Source organism: Procambarus clarkii, chromosome 40 (genome assembly GCF_040958095.1).
Source record: "Procambarus clarkii isolate CNS0578487 chromosome 40, FALCON_Pclarkii_2.0, whole genome shotgun sequence".
NCBI classification, from domain to species: domain Eukaryota; kingdom Metazoa; phylum Arthropoda; class Malacostraca; order Decapoda; family Cambaridae; genus Procambarus; species Procambarus clarkii.
In genome coordinates this window covers 16,777,645-16,801,107 of record NC_091189.1, presented here as the reverse complement: position 1 = coordinate 16,801,107, position 23,463 = coordinate 16,777,645, and the positions used below count along the sequence as shown (strand labels likewise).

The 23,463-nt window shown below is 47.6% G+C and overlaps 2 protein-coding genes across 2 annotated transcripts in view; both read right to left on the bottom strand.

Moving 5' to 3' along the window:
- LOC123757940 (uncharacterized) overlaps positions 1–23,463 on the bottom strand; it is a 444,009-nt gene that overhangs the window by 276,061 nt on the left and 144,485 nt on the right. The window lies entirely within an intron of this gene.
- On the bottom strand, positions 4,799–7,282 carry LOC138372920 (uncharacterized). The gene is made up of 2 exons (XM_069338594.1): positions 6,520–7,282; positions 4,799–5,991 (listed from the first exon to the last, which is right to left on the bottom strand). Exons 1-2 carry the CDS (start codon positions 7,234–7,236, stop codon positions 5,368–5,370), a joined length of 1,341 nt encoding a protein of 446 aa, XP_069194695.1. The 5' UTR covers positions 7,237–7,282; the 3' UTR covers positions 4,799–5,367.

Below are 23,463 nucleotides of genomic sequence, written 5' to 3'. Positions count from 1 at the left end.
AGTCTTATCCTTGACTAGATATGGACTCCATGCTGGGGCTGCATACTCCAGGATTGGCCTGACATATGTGGTATACAAAGTTCTGAATGATTCTTTACACAAGTTTCTGAATGCCGTTCGTATGTTGGCCAGCCTGGCATATGCCGCTGATGTTATCCGCTTGATATGTGCTGCAGGAGACAGGTCTGGCGTGATATCAACCCCCAAGTCTTTTTCCTTCTCTGACTCCTGAAGAATTTCCTCTCCCAGATGATACCATGTATCTGGCCTCCTGCTCCCTACACCTATCTTCATTACATTACATTTGGTTGGGTTAAACTCTAACAACCATTTGTTCGACCATTCCTTCAGCTTGTCTAGGTCTTCTTGAAGCCTCAAACAGTCCTCTTCTGTTTTAATCCTTCTCATAATTTTAGCATCGTCCGCAAACATTGAGAGAAATGAATCGATACCCTCCGGGAGATCATTTACATATATCAGAAACAAGATAGGACCGAGTACAGAGCCCTGTGGGACTCCACTAGTGACTTCACGCCAATCGGAGGTCTCACCCCTCACCGTAACTCTCTGCTTCCTATTGCTTAGATACTCCCTTATCCACTGGAGCACCTTACCAACTACACCTGCCTGTCTCTCCAGCTTATGTACCAGCCTCTTATGCGGTACTGTGTCAAAGGCTTTCCGACAATCCAAGAAAATGCAGTCCGCCCAGCCCTCTCTTTCTTGCTTAATCTGTGTCACCTGATCGTAGAATTCTATCAAGCCTGTAAGGCAAGATTTACCCTCCCTGAATCCATGTTGGCGATTTGCGTCGAAGTCCCTTCTCTCCAGATGTGTTACCAGGTTTTTTCTCACGATCTTCTCCATCACCTTGCATGGTATACAAGTCAAGGACACTGGCCTGTAGTTCAGTGCCTCTTGTCTGTCGCCCTTTTTGTATATTGGGACCACATTCGCCGTCTTCCATATTTCTGGTAGGTCTCCCGTCTCTAGTGACTTACTATACACTATGGAGAGTGGCAGGCAAAGTGCCTCTGCACACTCTTTCAGTACCCATGGTGAGATCCCATCTGGACCAACTGCCTTTCTAACATCCAGATCCAGCAGGTGTCTCTTGACCTCCTCTCTCGTAATTTCGAACTCCTCCAAGGCCGCCTGGTTTACCTCCCCTTCTCCTAGCACAGTGACCTCACCCTGTTCTATTGTGAAGACCTCCTGGAACCTCTTGTTGAGTTCCTCACACACCTCTCTGTCATTCTCTGTATACCTGTCCTCGCCTGTTCTAAGTTTCAATACCTGTTCTTTCACTGTTGTTTTCCTTCTGATGTGACTGTGGAGTAGCTTTGGTTCGGTCTTGGCTTTGTTTGCTATATCATTTTCAAAATTTTTCTCTGCTTCTCTTCTCACCCTGACGTACTCATTCCTGGTTCTCTGGTATCTCTCTCTGCTTTCTGGTGTTCTGTTATTCCGGAAGTTCCTCCACGCCTTTTTGTTCAGTTTCTTCGCTTCCATACATGCCCTATTATACCATGGATTCTTCTGTTGCTTCTCGGATTTTTCCCTTTGGGCCGGGATGAACCTGTTTACTGCCTCCTGACACTTTTGGGTAACATAGTCCATCATACCCTGTACAGACTTGTCTCTGAGGTCTGTGTCCCAAGGTATTTCACTTAGGAAACTTCTCATCTGTTCATAATTCCCCTTTCGGTATGCCAGCCTTTTGATTCCTAGTTCTTTTTGGGGGGAGATAAGTCCTAGCTCTACCAGGTACTCAAAGTTCAATACACTGTGGTCACTCATTCCCAAGGGCGCTTCCATCTTAACTTCCCTTATATCCCATTCATTTAGGGTAAATATCAAATCAAGCATTGCTGGTTCATCTTCTCCTCTCATTCTTGTTGGTTCTTTGGTGTGCTGGCTTAGAAAGTTTCTTGTTGCCACGTCCAGCAGCTTAGCTCTCCATGTTTCTGGTCCTCCATGCGGGTCTCTGTTCTTCCAATCTATCTTCCCATGGTTGAAGTCTCCCATAATTAGTAGTCCAGATCCATTCCTGCTAGCAACAGAAGCTGCTCTTTCTATTATGTGTGTGTGTGTGTGGGTGTGTGTGTGTGTGTGTGTGTGTGTGTGTGTGTGTACTTACCTAATTGCCTAATTGTACTTACCTAATTGTGCTTGCGGGGGTTGAGCTCTGGCTCTTTGGTCCCGCCTCTCAACCGTCAATCAACTGGTGTACAGATTCCTGAGCCTATTGGGCTCTATCATATCTACATTTGAAACTGTGAATGGAGTCAGCCTCCACCACATCACTTCCTAATGCATTCCATTTGCTAACTACTCTGACACTGAAAAAGTTCTTTCTAACGTCTCTGTGGCTCATTTGGGTACTCAGCTTCCACCTGTGTCCCCTTGTTCGCGTCCCACCAGTGTTGAAAAGTTCGTCCTTGTTTACCCGGTCGATTCCCCTGAGGATTTTGTAGGTTGTGATCATGTCCCCCCTTACTCTTCTGTCTTCCAGTGTCGTGAGGTGCATTTCCCGCAGCCTTTCCTCATAACTCATGCCTCTTAGTTCTGGGACTAGTCTAGTAGCATACCTTTGGACTTTTTCCAGCTTCGTCTTGTGCTTGACAAGGTACGGGCTCCATGCTGGGGCCGCATACTCCAGGATTGGTCTTACATATGTGGTGTACAAGATTCTGAATGATTCCTTACACAGGTTCCTGAACGCCGTTCTGATGTTAGCCAGCCTCGCATGTGTGTGTGTGTGTGTGTGTGTGTGTGTGTGTGTGTGTGTGTGTGTGTGTGTTTGAACTTTACAACAATGGTCGTCCTGTTTTATTTCTACTCAGTTTTCAGTCGTACACAAAAAAAAGTTGATTAAATAAAAGGTTAATTCGTACACACGGGAAACATACAGAATTTTTAGCCGGGAAATAAAATAAAATATTGTATGAAACTACACACGGGTACACCAACACCTGTTATGTAACGCATGGTACACCAACACCTGTTATGTAACGCATGGTACACCAACACCTGTTATGTAACGCATGGTACACCAACACCTGTTATGTAACGCATGGTACACCAACACCTGTTATGTAACGCATGGTACACCAACACCTGTTATGTAACGCATGGTACACCAACACCTGTTATGTAACGCATGGTACACCAACACCTGTTATGTAACGCATGGTACACCAACACCTGTTATGTAACGCATGGTACACCAACACCTGTTATGTAACGCATGGTACACCAACACCTGTTATGTAACGCATGGTACACCAACACCTGTTATGTAACGCATGGTACACCAACACCTGTTATGTAACGCATGGTACACCAACACCTGTTATGTAACGCATGGTACACCAACACCTGTTATGTAACGCATGGTACACCAACACCTGTTATGTAACGCATGGTACACCAACACCTGTTATGTAACGCATGGTACACCAACACCTGTTATGTAACGCATGGTACACCAACACCTGTTATGTAACGCATGGTACACCAACACCTGTTATGTAACGCATGGTACACCAACACCTGTTATGTAACGCATGGTACACCAACACCTGGCGGGGGGGGGGGGTGAATAGTGACCACTGCTCCAGGCGGGGGGGGGGTGAATAGTGACCTCTGCTCCAGGCGGGGGGGTGAATAGTGACCTCTGTTCCAGGCGGGGGGGGGTGAATAGTGACCACTGCTCCAGGCGGGGGGGGGTGAATAGTGACCTCTGCTCCAGGCGGGGGGGGGGGTGAATAGTGACCACTGCTCCAGGCGGGGGGGGGTGAATAGTGACCTCTGCTCCAGGCGGGGGGGGGGGATGAATAGTGACCACTGCTCCAGGCGGGGGGGGTGAATAGTGACCTCTGTTCCAGGCGGGGGGGGGGTGAATATAGTGGCTCCAGGCGGGGGGGGGGGGGTGAATAGTGACCTCTGCTCCAGGCGGGGGGGGGGTGAATAGTGACCACTGCTCCAGGCGGGGGGGGGGGGGTGAATAGTGACCTCTGCTCCAGGCGGGGGGGGGGGGTGAATAGTGACCACTGCTCCAGGTGGGGGGGAGTGAATAGTGACCTCTGCTAAAGGCGGGGGGGGGTGAATAGTGACCACTGCTCCAGGCGGGGGGGGTGAATAGTGACCTCTGCTCCAGGCGGGGGGGTGAATAGTGACCTCTGCTCCAGGCGGGGGGTGAATAGTGACCTCTGCTCCAGGCGGGGGGGGGGGTGAATAGTGACCACTGCTCCAGGCCGGGGGGGTGAATAGTGACCTCTGCTCCAGGCGGGGGGGGGGTTGAATAGTGACCACTGCTCCAGGCGGGGGGGGGGGTGAATAGTGACCACTGCTCCAGGCGGGGGGGGTGAATAGTGACCTCTGCTCCAGGCGGGGGGGGGGGGTGAATAGTGACCTTTGCTCCAGGCGGGGGGGGGGGTGAATAGTGACCTCTGCTCCAGGCGGGGTGGGTGAATAGTGACCACTGCTCCAGGCGGGGGGGGGTGAATAGTGACCTTTGCTCCAGGCGGGCGTGAATAGTGACCTCTGCTCCAGGCGGGCGTGAATAGTGACCTCTGCTTGTTACGGCCCTCTCGGGACGCAACGGGGTTCTTACTCTGATGTAGTTAGAGGAAGATATATATATCCGGCCCCAAGCCAGTAGAGGCTATCAAGGGATGCGATCCGTGACGCAAGTAACTTAAAGGGAGTAGGGAAAGAAAGGTAAGAACTTAATATAATATAATATAACCTTCACCATTTAAATATATAAAAGTAAAACGTAAACAAGGGGGAAGGGTATTAACACTTTACAAAGGGGATCAACACTGTAGTCTTCTGCTGGAGACTATGGATCCTCGAAGCTAGGTGCTGAGTCCGCGGTGCTTTCTTCGTGGCCTCAAGACGTGTCCTCGGAGAACGCCGAGCCTACCCTGGCCACAGGTCAGCCACAACACAGGTCCACTGGGGGCACCGTCGTGGAGGCCGTCAACCACACGTCCAGCAGGTCTGCTGGCAGGTACTGAGCCACCAAGGCTGGTACGGCCACTCCACGAACGATAAAAGGGGTACGCCCTAGACAGGAGTCTCGTGTGATATCACCAATCACCCTCCTGTCCTCAATACCCCAGTGGATTATCGTCTCCAACCGTCGGTCCCGGGTAAATCCTTCCACTGCCACTCCACTGGCAGGCTTAACACACCACAGTGTTCTTCCGGGGGGACGACGTCACGACAGCTGCAGCAAACTTCACTGTATGGAGACTGGCTGCCTCGGGTAGACTGACTTCACCTTCAACACAGTGGTCCCAGGTTGGCTCTGTAAGCAGACACGTCATTAATAACCGGGACACTAATACACCACACTCACAGGCTCAGATACAAACGCCCGACATATCCACTCCATAGATGGCGCTGTCGTCGGAGCACCACTTCACCAGAGGTCAGGAGCGGCGGTGTTGAGCGCTGAACCAGACTGGAAACTGGTCCTCGAGGCCAGTACACGCTGTCCTCACTAGGTGTCGTCGTTCGTTTGGCGGGGGTTTCGGGAGCTGACCCACAGATGGCGTGTTTGTCACTGCTCCAGGCTCGGACGTTGAATCCGGGTTCGTAACACCTCCCCACCAAAAAGAATTTGGTTTGGGGTTCTATAAAAAACACAAACCAAATTAGCAGGGCGACACAACTCCAAATGGACTTACTTATACTATGAACTGGAGAGATAAGGCTGTCTTGTCCACGGAACTTTTCTCCTAGCCATTTCCGGCACAACGGGAACTTGCAGATAGAAGGCAATGATCTGCCTGACGTAATCTTCCACGTCTCCACTGCGATGTCAAGCAGGGGCGTCATCTCACATCTCTCGAGTACGGATTGGTTTCGACGCGATCTGGGGTGACTCGACACTTTCCTATGTCGTGGCACCGATGATGGCTGACCACAGACGGCATTTCTGGTGCCAGTCCGATGGTCCTTCAGGGAGACAGGAACCTGGAATACAGGGGTCTGATAATTCAGAGTGATAGCGACCGCGAGTAAAACAGTACTTACAGCATACTCTACTAGGTCCACACCTAGTCCCAACGGGGCTGTTCGTACGTCGCAGGTGGCATTCGCTCTGCCACCGTCAGGTCGACCAACGTTCCACATAACGCTGCATTGAGGCTCAGCAGTCACGCGGGGGGTGTCAACCTGTCGGAAACAGTCACTCACATTATCACATGTCGTACCTCCTGTATCATCTATTACCTCCCAGGTCCCTTCTTCAACTGCAACACTTGCAGTACAACTCTCCAATCCCTGGGACCTCTTCTCGATGTTCACGGGAGCCATCATCCTTCGGGTCGTCCACTGATCCTTACTGAGAACACAGAGAGCACATAGGAGAACAAAACAAAATACCGATAGGAAACATTTGGTAAGTCGAGGGATAAGTTTCCTGAGCTTGTCATGTCCATAGCCGGCACCATCCACTAGCCTGGCTTGGACCAAAGAGGGCACTAGACCTTTAGAACATACCTCACATACCTCTGACGTCTGGGGAATCTCTGGCTGGTCCACTACACGCTGTAACTTGCCATACCGCAAGCACACCTCAGCCTTCGCTCCAGACTCGTTGGTATCCGTGGGTGTCTGCACACGAGGCCTCTCTTCTAGCTCAGGTACCTCTGCCTTCTTAACCTCATGTTCCTTGTCGAGAGAATCAGGAGACACTGCTAGATAACTGTCGATCTGCGGGGGAGAGGACAAATTAGACATGTTCAAATCCGGGTCTGTCTTTACCTGGACATTACCATTGCCTGTTACCTCAGACCGTGCTGTTCTGGTAAACTCGTCCGCAACCTTGGGATGATTGGTGCTCCAATCGGTCACCAAGTCGTTGGCTAGTACCACGTCAATCCCAGCCACAGGGAGGGTATCGACTACTGCCAACGCACATGTGCCGCTGAAATAAGGCGAGTCGAGATGTACTGGCACTAAGGGGGCGATGTACTGCGTCCTTGGAAACCCAACCAGGATAACCTCTGGTCTCCCATCCACACTTACTCCCTCGGGTAACGAGCTCTTCACGATCAGGGACTGGGCTGCTCCACTATCTCTGAGCACTACAACTGATCTACCAGTATGATCACTCGTTACATACCCGCATGAAGTGTGAGGGGCAAACAAACTTGGTCCTTCCTGCGTCATCGTAGACTGGTTTCCTGCTGGTGGTGTAACACAGCTCATCAACATCACCTCCCTTCGTGCGCTGCCACCTCTTCTGCCTCGGCACCTAGCAGCTATGTGTCCCTTCTGCCCACAAATCCAACACACCATATTCCTCCTCGGGCTCCGGTGTTTCGGACTGCTAGGACTTGTTCTTCGGGGGCTACTTGGGGGCGTCTTCTTAGCACTTTGTGGGACGGGAGTCTCTTCATCGTCCTGAGGTCTGTCAAACCGGCGCTGGTAATTCCTCGGGACGTACTTAGCAGACGGCCTATGAGTCAGGATATACTCTTCAGCCATGGTGGCTGCTGCACTCAAGGTCTCCACCTGCTGCTCTTCTAAGTATGTCTTGAGGTCTCCAGACAAACAATCCTTGAAGTCCTCGAGCAGAATCAGCTGTTCGAGGTCTTCCTTGGTCTCCACCTTCCGAGAGGCACACCATTCTTGAAAAAGTCGCTCCTTGATCGTGGCGAACTCGGTGAAAGTGTGCTCTGAGGTCTTCTTCAGGTTTCTAAACTTCTGCCTGTACGCCTCAGGTACCAATTGGTACGCCATGAGCACAACCTTCTTCACCTTGTCGTAATCGCCGGAGTCGTCAAGGGATAACGTAGAGTAGGCGATTTGGGCCTTCCCAGTCAAAACTGACTGTATCATGATGGCCCAATTCTCCCTTGGCCACTCCAAAGAGGCAGCGACTTTCTCGAAGGCTGCGAAGAACTTCGAAACTTCTCTCTCGTTGAATTTGGGGACCATCTTGATATTCCTTACCGGATCGAAACCGCTTACTCCAGTTTGTCTCTGTCCAGCGCCTAGTCGTAATACTTCCAGTTCATGTTGTCTCTGTCTTTCTTTTTCTTCTCTTTCTCGTTCTTCTCTTCTTTCTTCTCTTTCTAATTCTAAACGCCTCATCGCCAATTCTTTTTCTTTCATCTCCATTTCTTTATTTTTCATCTCCACTTCTTTATCTTTTAATTCTCGTTCTACTTCTAACTTCTTCCACTCTATCTCGCGATTGATCTCTAGGGCACGCATTTTGACTGTTAGGAAGCTGATATTAAGCTCACCTGCATCACTGTCAATGTCACTGCCCTTATCTTCCTTTTCTGTGGAAGCTATTTCCTCACCTTCCCTTGTACTAGGAGTCTCGCCTTCCTGTTTCTCTTCTGCCTTCAGGTGCCGGTGAACCTTGGACAAGATCTCCACACGGGAATCACTGGCACGGATCTTGATCTCCAGGTAGGCGCTCACTAGTACAAGTTCCGGTTTGCTCAGATACTTTAATCTGGCAAGACAGTCCACTCTGTTCAGAAAAGCCTGAACATCGTCCAGATCATCGATGGTAGCTTTGTCTGCCATTGTCACAGATGGAACACTTTGCACTTAACACACTGCTTACACGTTAGCACTTAACGCACCGAGCACTGTTCTACGCCAATATTGCACTTTATCGCACCAAACACTGCACTTGCCAATATTGCACGTAATCACTCCAGGCACCACACTACCTAATATTGCACTGAGTCCAAGCGAACACTTTGCTCTACAATATTGCACTGAATCATTGAGCACCGCACTAGTCAATATTGCACTTAATCGCTTAATCACAGCGAGCACCGCACAATATCGCACTTAGTCACTCTGAGCACCGCACAGGACGTATAACGTCACAATCGTCACACACAGGGGGAATTATATACAGGGATTACGCCACTTCACCACCCCTGTCAAACATACTTAACAAGGGGTCGAATCCCGCTGGGGGTGCCAATTATGTTACGGCCCTCTCGGGACGCAACGGGGTTCTTACTCTGATGTAGTTAGAGGAAGATATATATATCCGGCCCCAAGCCAGTAGAGGCTATCAAGGGATGCGATCCGTGACGCAAGTAACTTAAAGGGAGTAGGGAAAGAAAGGTAAGAACTTAATATAATATAATATAACCTTCACCATTTAAATATATAAAAGTAAAACGTAAACAAGGGGGAAGGGTATTAACACTTTACAAAGGGGATCAACACTGTAGTCTTCTGCTGGAGACTATGGATCCTCGAAGCTAGGTGCTGAGTCCGCGGTGCTTTCTTCGTGGCCTCAAGACGTGTCCTCGGAGAACGCCGAGCCTACCCTGGCCACAGGTCAGCCACAACACAGGTCCACTGGGGGCACCGTCGTGGAGGCCGTCAACCACACGTCCAGCAGGTCTGCTGGCAGGTACTGAGCCACCAAGGCTGGTACGGCCACTCCACGAACGATAAAAGGGGTACGCCCTAGACAGGAGTCTCGTGTGATATCACCAATCACCCTCCTGTCCTCAATACCCCAGTGGATTATCGTCTCCAACCGTCGGTCCCGGGTAAATCCTTCCACTGCCACTCCACTGGCAGGCTTAACACACCACAGTGTTCTTCCGGGGGGACGACGTCACGACAGCTGCAGCAAACTTCACTGTATGGAGACTGGCTGCCTCGGGTAGACTGACTTCACCTTCAACACAGTGGTCCCAGGTTGGCTCTGTAAGCAGACACGTCATTAATAACCGGGACACTAATACACCACACTCACAGGCTCAGATACAAACGCCCGACATATCCACTCCATAGATGGCGCTGTCGTCGGAGCACCACTTCACCAGAGGTCAGGAGCGGCGGTGTTGAGCGCTGAACCAGACTGGAAACTGGTCCTCGAGGCCAGTACACGCTGTCCTCACTAGGTGTCGTCGTTCGTTTGGCGGGGGTTTCGGGAGCTGACCCACAGATGGCGTGTTTGTCACTGCTCCAGGCTCGGACGTTGAATCCGGGTTCGTAACACTGCTCCAGGCGGGGGGGGGTGAATAGTGACCTCTGCTCCAGGTGGGGGGTGAATAGCGACCTCTGCTCCAGGCGGGGGGGGGGGTGAATAGTGACCTCTGCTCCAGGCGGGGGGGGGTGAATAGTGACCACTGCTCCAGGCGGGGGGGGCGTGAATAGTGACCTCTGCTCCAGGCGGGGGGGGGCGTGAATAGTGACCTCTGCTCCAGGCGGGGGGGCGTGAATAGTGACCTCTGCTCCAGGCGGGCGTGAATAGTGACCTCTGCTCCAGGCGGGGCGTGAATAGTGACCACTGCTCCAGGCGGGGGGGGGGTGAATAGTGACCTCTGCTCCAGGCGGGCGTGAATAGTGACCACTGCTCCAGGCGGGCGTGAATAGTGACCACTGCTCCAGGCGGGCGTGAATAGTGACCTCTGGTCCATGCGGGGGTGAATAGTGACCTCTGCTCCAGGCGGGCGTGAATAGTGACCTCTGCTCCAGGCGGGCGTGAATAGTGACCACTGCTCCAGGCGGGGGGGGGGTGAATAGTGACCTCTGCTCCAGGCGGGGCGTGAATAGTGACCTCTGCTCCAGGCGGGGCGTGAATAGTGACCTCTGCTCCAGGCTGGGGGGTGAAGAGTGACCTCTGCTCCAGGCGGGGCGTGAATAGTGACCTCTGCTCCAGGCGGGGCGTGAATAGTGACCTCTGCTCTAGGCGGGGCGTGAAGAGTGACCTCTGCTCCAGGCGGGCGTGAATAGTGACCACTGCTCCAGGCGGGGCGTGAATAGTGACCACTGCTCCAGGCGGGCGTGAATAGTGACCACTGCTCCAAGCGGGGCGTGAATAGTGACCACTGCTCCAGGCGGGCGTGAATAGTGACCTCTGCTCCAGGCGGGGCGTGAATAGTGACCTCTGCTCCAGGCGGGGCGTGAATAGTGACCACTGCTCCAGGCGGGGCGTGAATAGTGACCTCTGCTCCAGGCGGGGCGTGAATAGTGACCACTGCTCCAGGCGGGGCGTGAATAGTGACCTCTGCTCCAGGCGGGCGTGAATAGTGACCACTGCTCCAGGCGGGGCGTGAATAGTGACCTCTGCTCCAGGCGGGGGGTGGGTGAATAGTGACCTCTGCTCCAGGCGGGCGTGAATAGTGACCACTGCTCCAGGCGGGGCGTGAATAGTGACCTCTGCTCCAGGCGGGCGTGAATAGTGACCACTGCTCCAGGCGGGGCGTGAATAGTGACCTCTGCTCCAGGCAAGGGGGGGGTGAATAGTGACCTCTGCTCCAGGCGGGGGGGGGTGAATAGTGACCACTGCTCCAGGCGGGGCGTGAATAGTGTCCTCTGCTCCAGGCGGGGGGTGAATAGTGACCACTGCTCCAGGCGGGGCGTGAATAGTGACCACTGCTCCAGGCGGGGAGTGAATAGTGACCACTGCTCCAGGTGGGGGGTGAATAGTGACCACTGCTCCAGGCTGGGGTGAATAGTGACCGCTGCTCCAGGTGGGGTGTGAATAGTGACCTCTGCTCCAGGCGGGGGGGGGGGGGGGACGTGAATAGTGACCTCTGCTCCAGGCGGGGGGGGGGGGGGGTGAATAGTGACCTTGTAACACTGTAAAAGTGTTTGGGTTAGTTTATTTAAAATATATACATAGAAATACATGAGTCGGAGACAAGGATCTGAGAGGCGTCAGTTTGTCGGCCTGAAACTCACACCTCTAAGCGTTAATGACCCAAAGTGACCTGAGGTCAGATCATGCGAATTTCACCTTACTTCTACTAATCGTATAATTGGAGCCTGGTAGCCTTCAAACATGCCGACGTTTAAGGAGTGGCTTGGTAGAGAGCCGGAGGCTATCTACTTGTGGGCGGAGTTAGCTACTAGGTTCCCCCAATATATACTCGGAGAGCTATCGATTCGAGAGCTTTTAAGCATTAAGAGAAGAACGGCAGTCAGCAGAGCAGAGAAGACAGCCCTAGCAGGGAGGCTGTCGGCCAGCAGGGCGGGAGTCTCCGTCAACTACAGACCCCCCCCCCCTCTCTATCCAGCTATAGACACACTTGGTGAGTTGAGCATTAAGGTGACTTGGTCGTGTTTTACAAGTGTTGTGTGATGATCAGGGGCAGTCAGTTGTAGGGTTCTCAGATTCTTGGAGGATGACTCACTTTGAATATTAATCTTTAACATTTTAATTGGAGTGCTTAAGTTATGATACTTATCATGAAAAATATAATTGTTGAATTTATTATTTAAATGGACTTTATTTTGTTCCCTAGAGATTTTGAGTTGAGGTGAGAAAGCCTCTGTGGTTACTGGTTTCATGGTTTAGAATGAGTACATGATAAAGATGGGACCATACTAATAATGATCTCTTGATAACATCTTTGGTGAATATTGTGATACAGACAAGTTCCATTCCTTGTCTTGTATGGAATGATCATGAATGGATGGTGGCAGCATTTCGTCTTCTACTATCTACTCTTCTACTTCTTACGGCCCTCTCGGGACGCAACGGGGTTCTTACTCTGATGTCGTTAGAGGAAGATATATATCCGACCCCAAGCCAGTAGAGGCTTTCAAGGGATGCGATCCGTGACGCAAGTAACTTAAAGGGAGTAGGGAAAGAAAGCTAAGAACTTAATATAATATAATGTTCACCTTCACCGTTTAATATATATAATAAAAGAGTACACAAGGGGGAGGGGTATTAACACTTTACAAAGGGGATCAACACTGTAGTCTTCTGCTGGAGACTATGGATCCTCGAAGCTAGGTGCTGAGTCCGCGGTGCTTTCTTCGTGGCCTCAAGACGTGTCCTCTGAGAACGCCGAGTCTACCCTGGCCACAGGTCAGCCACAACACAGGTCCACTGGGGGCACCGTCGTGGAGGCCGTCAACCACACGTCCAGCAGGTCTGCTGGCAGGTACAGAGCCACCAAGGCTGGTACGGCCACTCCACGAACGATATAAGGGGTACGCCCTAGACAGGAGTCTCGTGTGATATCACCAATCACCCTCCTGTCCTCAATACCCCAGTGGATTATCGTCTCCAACCGTCGGTCCCGGGTAAATCCTTCCACTGCCACTCCACTGGCAGGCTTAACACACCACAGTGTTCTTCCGGGGGGACGACGTCACGACAGCTGCAGCAAACTTCACTGTATGGAGACTGGCTGCCTCGGGTAGACTGACTCCACCTTCAACACAGTGGTCCCAGGTCGGCTCTGTAAGCAGACACGTCATTAATAACCGGGACACTAATACACCACACTCACAGGCTCAGATACAAACGCCCGACATATCCACTCCCTAGATGGCGCTGTCGTCGGAGCACCACCTCACCAGAGGTCAGGAGCGGCGGTGTTGAGCGCTGAACCAGACTGGAAACTGGTCCTCGAGGCCAGTACACGCTGTCCTCACTAGGTGTCGTCGTTCGTTTGGCGGGGGTTTCGGGAGCTGACCCACAGATGGCGTGTTTGTCACTGCTCCAGGCACGGACGCTGGATCCGGGTTCGTAACAACTATCTACTCTTCAACTTCTACCTATCTATTCCTCTCCCTCCACCCCTCTCTAAACTCTCCCTTTCAACTAATGACCCTCCTCGCTCCTCCCACCTCTCTCCCACCTCTCACCCCAAACCCTCACTAATTACTTCACTATTCATTTCTTTCCTTTCGTTTTCTCTTATACGTTTGTGGCAATGATTATGTATTCTAGAGTTCTCTCTAGAGTTTCGGGTAACTGATCAAGTGACGGCGCCTTGTAGTCTTAGCACCTAGGTAGTCAAATACCTAGGTTACAAGGTGTTGAACGAGAGAGGTTGCCTTAGGAACTCTGGAGGTGCTCTAGAATAGTTAGCTAACTGAGGACGGGATAACGGACTAGAGAGAGCTGTTTCCCCCGGCCTCGTTAGTTAACTGGGGGGTGGAATAATGGACAAGATAGAGCTATTTCCCCCACCCCCCGTTACAACCTCTGCTCCAGGCGGGGGGGTGAATAGTGACCTCTGCTCCAGGCTGGGGTGAATAGTGATCACTGCTCCAGGCGGGGGGGGGGGGTGAATAGTGACCTCTGCTCCAGGCGGCGGGTGAATAGTGACCTCTGCTCCAGGCGGGGGGGGTGAATAGTGACCTCTGCTCCAGGCGGGGGGTGAATAGTGACCACTGCTCCAGGCGGGGGGTGAATAGTGACCACTGCTCCAGGCGGGGCGTGAATAGTGACCACTGCTCCAGGCGGGGGGGTGAATAGTGACCTCTGCTCCAGGCGGGGGGGTGAAGAATGCCTTTCCACCAGACCTGGCTAAGCTGTGACCCTGGTTCAAGGCACATTTCTCCGTGCATCAAGACAGTTTTCACCGGTGTTTTTCCCTCTCTGCGTTCCTCTTTTCTTCCTCTCCTTCGCATTTTTGGAAAGATAAATTTTATAGAGGAAATCGGATTACGTCGCAAACTTGTCCGGGAGAACCCGGCCTCGTCATCCAATTAGGCTGTTACGCTCCTCTTAGACTTATTGCAGTCAGAATGGTTTGGCTGGCTGACGGACAGGTTGGTGAGGTGGTCCAGTCCTCTCTCTCTCTCTCTCTCTCGGTCTGTCTCTCTCTGTCTCTCTCTGTCTCTGTCTGTCTGACTCTCTCTCTCTCTCTCTCTCTCTCTCTCTCTCTCTCTCTCTCTCTCTCTCTCTCTCTCTCTCTCTCTCTCTCTCTCTCTCTCTCTCTCTCTCTCTCTCTGTCTCTCTCTCTCTCTGTCTCTCTCTGTCTGACTCTCTCTCTCTCTCTCTCTCTCTCTCTCTCTCTCTCTCTCTCTCTCTCTCTCTCTCTCTCTCTCTCTCTCTCTCTCTCTCTCTCTCTCTCTCTCTCTCAATCAGTGCCTCGCCTCTGGCACTACATATAAACTGAAGGCATCAACTCTGATCAATCCGCCCGTCTCCAATCTCTTCGCCATTTCGCTGAACACTTCACTATGTACACTTTTGTTTGGTTGTCAGAGTATTGCACCTGTGTAACCTCTCCATAGGTGTCGTCACCCACAGATCTCAAGATATGGCAACTGTGTGACACTGTGTCAGAGTGTCACCCACGTCAATACAACGACTGAGATGTGTCACCCAGTGATGTGAAAGAGACGCCTGACACTGTATCCACATGTGTCAACTTGTACCAACATGACCACATCTCGGCTACACACGTGTCTTTCCCTGTATCAGCCAGAAAAGTCTTAATGTGGGGGAAATGGAGAGAGCATCTCAGACCCAGGTAACTGGTATCCTTCCCCAGCTCACCATTACTCAGGATTTCTTCAGTCAGGTCTCGATTTATTGTTGGGCGCCGCAAAACTCCATCTTGTAGTCAAGCTTGTCTCAAGCACGAGACATCGAACCACCTTCAGCCTGGCTCTTCGACTCTTCGACTCCGACTCTTCGTGAACTTCACTGTTGTGGTCACACAGGACACCATCCACCATGATCTAATAAACATCACGCGTACTTTAGCTCACCATAATGCAATTTGCATTCTTGCCAGCCCACAGGTGGTACCGAGACCAGCCATCTTAGTCATGGTAACTGTAGAGGACAGAAGGGTGGTGATAGTGGCCAAACACTCCCTCAGCTAGCAACACAAGTCCCTGGGAAGAGTATTAGGAGAGCAATGGAAACAGCTCGTCATAAGGTGGGCAGCAGTGATAACATGTGGATCACAGGCACAGTTTCCAGGTTTTCTGGACCTTCGTCACAGAAAAATTGACTGGGTAAGAGCGCACACCAACAGGTGTGTACAAGACTCTTACTAGACTGCTCTTACTCTTACAAGACTGTAAGAGCACACACTCTTACAAGAGTGACCAACAGAGGAGGCAAGACTGTAAGAGCACAAATGAACAAATCCACAAGGGCCGTGACGAGGGTTCGAACCTACGTCTGAGAGCATCCCAGACGCTGCCTCAATCGACTGAGCTACGACATGGTTAAAAGAATTACAACCAGGAGTTCTACTGAACTTGGATCCTGCAGCCTCTCCGAGACATAAACCAGGATTTTACACAATTCCCCCATGCACTCGAGCTCTGTCAATAGGCCGTTCTACCTCTTCGCCCTTACTTCATTACACACAGAAATCACAATAGCGTGATGCATCAAATGATGCATCACGCTATTGGCATTTCAGTGTGTACTGTAAGACCACACTCCAACAGAGCAGAGTGGCTACGCTAAACTCTCCACCTGTTGAAACAATAACAGTCTAGGCAATGACTATGACTGTTAATTCACTCCAATATTCCTATGAAATATTACCCTTAATATTTCCCTTAACATTCCCTTAACATTCCCTTAATATTTCCCTAAGTATTTCCCCTTAATATTTCCCTTATTAATCCCTTAATATTTCCCTAAGTAGTTCTCTTAATATTTCCTTTAATTTCCCTAAGCAGTTCCATTAATATTTCTCTAAGCATTCAGAAGCACCAGAAGAATTCTTAGAGGAGAAAAATTTGCGTTAAATTGTAAAATATTGCCGACTTATAAATAAGAAAAATTGGGGAATAATCGGGTAATAAATCTTTTTTATCACTACGTAAAATATAAGGTAGAAAATCTGAGTTATGTATGAGTGTGTGTGTGTATATATATATATATATATATATATATATATATATATATATATATATATATATATATATATATATATATATATATATATATATATATATATATATATATATATATATATATATATATGCGAACAAGCCTGAATGGTCCCCAGGACAATATGCAACTGAAAACTCACACCCCAGAAGTGACTCGAACCCATACTCCCAGAAGCAACGCAACTGGTATGTACAAGACGCCTTAATCCACTTGACCATCACGACCGGACAAAATGAGGTGATAGCCGAGGCTATTTGAACCACCCCACCGCCGGCACTCGGATAGTAATCTTGGGCATAGCATTTTACCAAATCACCTCATTCTTTGGGGCACACGTGAGGAACACAAATGCGAACAAGCCTGAATGGTCCCCAGGACAATATGCAACTGAAAACTCACACCCCAGAAGTGACTCGAACCCATACTCCCAGAAGCAACGCAACTGGTATGTACAAGACGCCTTAATCCACTTGACCATCACGACCGGACAAAATGAGGTGATAGCCGAGGCTATTTGAACCACCCCACCGCCGGCACTCGGATAGTAATCTTGGGCATAGCATTTTACCAAATCACCTCATTCTTTGGGGCACACGTGAGGAACACAAATGCGAACAAGCCTGAATGGTCCCCAGGACAATATGCAACTGAAAACTCACACCCCAGAAGTGACTCGAACCCATACTCCCAGAAGCAACGCAACTGGTATGTACAAGACGCCTTGTACATACCTCGGCTATCGTATCTCATACATACCTCATACATATCGTACCTCATACATACCTCGTACATACTTTGTAAATAGCCTCGGCTATCACCTCACTTTGTCCGGTCGTGATGGTCAAGTGGATTAAGGCGTCTTGTACATACCAGTTGCGTTGCTTCTGGGAGTATGGGTTCGAGTCACTTCTGGGGTGTGAGTTTTCAGTTATATATATATATATATATATATTTGAGTGAGGTGGAAGGGGTGATGTGGCATTAACACAAGACAGAACAAAATGTGGTATTAATAGGGTATTAATTTCATCAACACAAGACAGAACACGAAACAATGGATATTGAATAGAAGTGTTTGTAGAAAGCCTATTGGTCCATATTTCTTGATGCTTCTATATTGGAGCGGAGTCTTGTGGTGGGTAGAATATAGTTGTGTAATAATTGGCTGTTGATTGCTGGTGTTGACTTCTTGATGTGTAGTGCCTCGCAAACGTCAAGCCGCCTGCTATCGCTGTATCTATCGATGATTTCTGTGTTGTTTACTAGGATTTCTCTGGCGATGGTTTGGTTGTGGGAAGAGATTATATGTTCCTTAATGGAGCCCTGTTGCTTATGCATCGTTAAACGCCTAGAAAGAGATGTTGTTGTCTTGCCTATATACTGGGTTTTTTGGAGCTTACAGTCCCCAAGTGGGCATTTGAAGGCATAGACGACGTTAGTCTCTTTTAAAGCGTTCTGTTTTGTGTCTGGAGAGTTTCTCATGAGTAGGCTGGCCGTTTTTCTGGTTTTATAGTAAATCGTCAGTTGTATCCTCTGATTTTTGTCTGTAGGGATAACGTTTCTATTAACAATATCTTTCAGGACCCTTTCCTCCGTTTTATGAGCTGTGGAAAAGAAGTTCCTGTAAAATAGTCTAATAGGGGGTATAGGTGTTGTGTTAGTTGTCTCTTCAGAGGTTGCATGGCTTTTCACTTTCCTTCTTATGATGTCTTCGACGAAACCATTGGAGAAGCCGTTATTGACTAGGACCTGCCTTACCCTACAGAGTTCTTCGTCGACTTGCTTCCATTCTGAGCTGTGGCTGAGAGCACGGTCGACATATGCGTTAACAACACTCCTCTTGTACCTGTCTGGGCAGTCGCTGTTGGCATTTAGGCACATTCCTATGTTTGTTTCCTTAGTGTAGACTGCAGTGTGGAAACCTCCGCCCTTTTCCATGACTGTTACATCTAGAAAGGGCAGCTTCCCATCCTTTTCCATCTCGTAAGTGAAACGCAGCACGGAACTCTGCGGCATTTGAGCAGAGTTCCGTGCTGCGTTTCACTTACGAGATGGAAAAGGATGGGAAGCTGCCCTTTCTAGATGTAACAGTCATGGAAAAGGGCAGAGGTTTCCACACTGCAGTCTACACTAAGGAAACAAACATAGGAATGTGCCTAAATGCCAACAGCGACTGCCCAGACAGGTACAAGAGGAGTGTTGTTAACGCATATGTCGACCGTGCTCTCAGCCACAGCTCAGAATGGAAGCAAGTCGACGAAGAACTCTGTAGGGTAAGGCAGGTCCTAGTCAATAACGGCTTCTCCAATGGTTTCGTCGAAGACATCATAAGAAGGAAAGTGAAAAGCCATGCAACCTCTGAAGAGACAACTAACACAACACCTATACCCCCTATTAGACTATTTTACAGGAACTTCTTTTCCACAGCTCATAAAACGGAGGAAAGGGTCCTGAAAGATATTGTTAATAGGAACGTTATCCCTACAGACAAAAATCAGAGGATACAACTGACGATTTACTATAAAACCAGAAAAACGGCCAGCCTACTCATGAGAAACTCTCCAGACACAAAACAGAACGCTTTAAAAGAGACTAATGTCGTCTATGCCTTCAAATGCCCACTTGGGGACTGTAAGCTCCAAAAAACCCAGTATATAGGCAAGACAACAACATCTCTTTCTAGGCGTTTAACGATGCATAAGCAACAGGGCTCCATTAAGGAACATATAATCTCTTCCCACAACCAAACCATCGCCAGAGAAATCCTAGTAAACAACACAGAAATCATCGATAGATACAGCGATAGCAGGCGGCTTGACGTTTGCGAGGCACTACACATCAAGAAGTCAACACCAGCAATCAACAGCCAATTATTACACAACTATATTCTACCCACCTCAAGACTCCGCTCCAATATAGAAGCATCAAGAAATATGGACCAATAGGCTTTCTACAAACACTTCTATTCAATATCCATTGTTTCGTGTTCTGTCTTGTGTTGATGAAATTAATACCCTATTAATACCCTTGTTCTGTCTTGTGTTGATGAAATTAATACCCTATTAATATATATAAATATATTGTTCTAAAGTTGTATACTTAACTCTCGTGTTTAGGAGAGTTGTGCCTTAAGCAGAGACACTGTGTCTTCCCATATTAACAGGGACTTGATGAAATTAACGTCTAAATGACCCCTCACTTGCTCTGGTGCCCTTGGGAGGTGTTGATCTTTGGGGGATTTAAATACTCCGAAATTACCATCTCTTTTAAGGGTCTGAGCGGTGGTGCAGAGGGTTAAGGCGTACCTGTTATGCCAGTTGCTGGAAGGCTTCTGTGCTGGCTAGGGTTCGAGTCTCCTGGTGGGAAAGTGTTCTAAAGTTGTATATATATATATATATATATATATATATATATATATATATATATATATATATATATATATATATATATATAATATATATATATATATATATATATATATATATATATATATATATATATATATATATATATATATATATATATATATATATATATATATATATATATATATATATATATATATATATATATAAGTAAAATAATAAAATTACATTACAAATCAACCATGCACAGTGAACATATAAAAGAGGAAAGAATAATGAAAGAAATAATCCGTAAAGGAGTAAAAAGCACTACTCCTAACCAAAACATAAACCTGATAATATTCTACAAAACCAAGAAGACTTCCGAACTCCTTATCAAAAACAGCCCGAAGCCGACGGAGAACCCTCTACAGCAGTCAAGCGTTGTATACATGTACACTTGCCCCCACGAAGGATGTAACCTTCAATGTAAGTACATAGGTATGACGTCGACCAAGCTGACGAGGCGTTTGACATGCCATCTTCAATCTGGTGCCCCTAGGAATCACATGAGACAAGCCCATGACATTACTCTAACAAGAGAAATGTTGAACAAGAATACCTGCATAATAGACAAAACCCAAGATGCAAGAAGATTACAAATTCTTGAGGCAATTCACATAAGAATAGAGCGACCTACCATGAACACCCAAATCACGGAACTATTTACTCTACCCACCATGAGAGTAAGGACAAGGCAAGAACATAACGATGCCAACACAGAAGACAATGTCCAACATAATAGGCCAATTACACTGGATTAATCTTTGTGTTTAGATAGGAGCCTCCTCGTATGGGCCAATAAGCCTTCTGCAGCCTCTATGTTTCACCTCACATTTATCCCTTATGTATCCCCCCATGTTTTCACCTTTATTGTATTATCACCTGACCCAGTGCGGGTATAAAATCAACTAGTATTGTAAGATCTGTTCATTTGAGAATGAACCATGGAGGTTCGAAACGTTGTGCAAATTATATAAATAAGTGTAATACACTCTATAGTAAATCACTTCTTTTCTTCACCTTAAAAGTACGAATATGAGTTTTGGAGAACTCCTATTTCAATTAAGCCCTGATGCTAAGAAAATTAGTTAGAGGGATAGAAGCCCTAAACCAGAAAATAATAAATACAGAATATGCGGTCATATTCAATGAAACATGTTTGAAAGAAAACCTGCTGCCAGTATTACACCAATATATATATATATATATATATATATATATATATATATATATATATATATATATATATATATATATATATAACATATATATATATATATATATATATATATATATATTATATATATATATATGCGAACAAGCCTGAATGGTCCCCAAGACTATGCAACTGAAAACTCACACCCCAGAAGTAACTCGAACCCATACTGCCAGGAGCACAATGCAACTGGTGTGTACTGGACACCTTAATCCACTCGACCATCACGACCGGTCAAAAGCTGATGGTAGCCGAGGCAGCTTTTGACCGGTCGTGATGGTCGAGTCCGGATGTTCTTGAGCCCGGAAGGGCACATGTATAAGCAAGTAGATGGGGTCGCCATGGGTTCTCCCCTAGGTGTCCTGTTTGCAAACTTCTACATGGGTACCATCGAGCAAAAAGTCTTAGTCGACATGAACTTGAAACCGGCCATATACTGCAGGTATGTTGACGACATTTTTACACAGGTACCTGATGTCAGACATCTGCAAGAGCTGAAGGAGGTATTTGAGCAGAATTCTGTGTTGCGTTTCACTTACGAGATGGAGAAGGATGGGAAGCTGCCCTTTCTAGATGTAACAGTCATGGAAAGGAGCGGAGTTTTCCACACTGCAGTCTACACTAAGGAAACAAACATAGGAATGTGCCTGAATGCCAACAGCTGACTGCCCGGACAAGTACAAGAGGAGTGTTGTTAACGCTTATGTCGACCGTGCTCTCAGCCACAGCTCAGAATGGAAGCAAGTCGACGAAGAACTCTGTAGGGTAAGGCAGGTCCTAGTCAACAACGGCTTCTCCAATGGTTTCGTGGAAGACATCATAAGAAGGAAAGTGAAACGCCATGCAACCTCTGAAGAGACAACTAACACAACACCTATACCCTCTATTAGACTATTTTACAGGAACTTCTTTTCCACAGCCCATATAACGGAGGAAAGGGTCCTGAAAGATATTGTCAGTAGAAACGTTATCCCTACAGACAAAAATCAGAAGATACAACTGACGATTTATTATAAAACCAGAAAAACGGCCAGCCTACTCATGAGAAACTCTCCAGACACAAAGCAGAACGCTTTAAAAGAGACCAACGTCGTCTATGCCTTCAAATGCCCTCTTGGGGACTGTAAGCCTCAAAAAATCCTGTATATAGGAAAGACAACAACATCTCTTTCCTAGGCGTTTAACGATGCATAAGCAACAGGGCTCCATTAAGGAACATATAATCTCTTCCACATAACCAAACCATCACCAGAGAAATCTTAGCAAACAAAACAGAAATCATCGATAGATACAGCGATAGCAGACGGCTTGACGTCTGCGAGGCACTACACATCAAGAAGTCAACACCAGCAATCAACAGCCAATTAATGCACAACTATATTCTACCCACTTCAAGACTCCGCTCCAATATAGAAGCATCAAGAAATATGGACCAATAGGCTTTCTACAATTACTTCCATTCAATACCCATTGTTTCGTGTTCTGTCTTGTGTTTGAATTTAATACCCATTCAATACCCATTGTTGAAAGTTTGTTTTCACCTCATCCACCTCACCCAAATGTAGATATAAACTCGAAAATATGTAAGCTCTATTCAGTTTCAGTTGTGTGTTTGTAAACTAAAGTCTTTGAAAATGTAATAAGTTTTACGAAACGCGCTCAAGTGTCGCGTCAGACTAGAAATAAATATGAATTTTGGAGAATTGATCTTTGAATTACCATCAACAGTGAAAAGAAATGTAAGAAAGATAGAGAAAATTCGTGTTAGAATTATTAATCTTACTTTTTCGGTCATATTTAATAATATATATATATATATATATATATATATATATATATATATATATATATATATATATATATATATATATATATACCATTGAACCAAAGTATATGGACTATATACTATGGTAAAGGGTTAGGTGGGTTGTTTGGGTTCGTACGTTTCTGGTCAGACTAAAACGTTACATTTGTTACGGAGAAGACAGGCCGGTGGGAGAGACCATTGTGAGAGGGGCCAGAGTGGGACGGAGGAACACGTGTAAGGCAGTAATAATTTCAAACAAACAAACAACCGACTAATTATAAACACAGTGGTAAATATGGAATAACTAAAAATAGTGTGCTTCGCGTTTGTGTGGATTTTATATATTACCTTTTTTATTTTGCAACGGGAAAAATTGGATTAATTGGGCGTCGGATCATAC

Bases quoted from the DNA above. Each gene is read 5' to 3' on its own strand.
- LOC138372920 (XM_069338594.1), bottom strand. From the start codon at position 7,236: ATGTTGATGAGCTGTGTTACACCACCAGCAGGAAACCAGTCTACGATG. The intron at 5,992-6,519 runs GTATGTTCTAAA...CCTGTATTCCAG, and splicing joins AGACGTCAGAGGTATGTGAG to GTTCCTGTCTCCCTGAAGGA.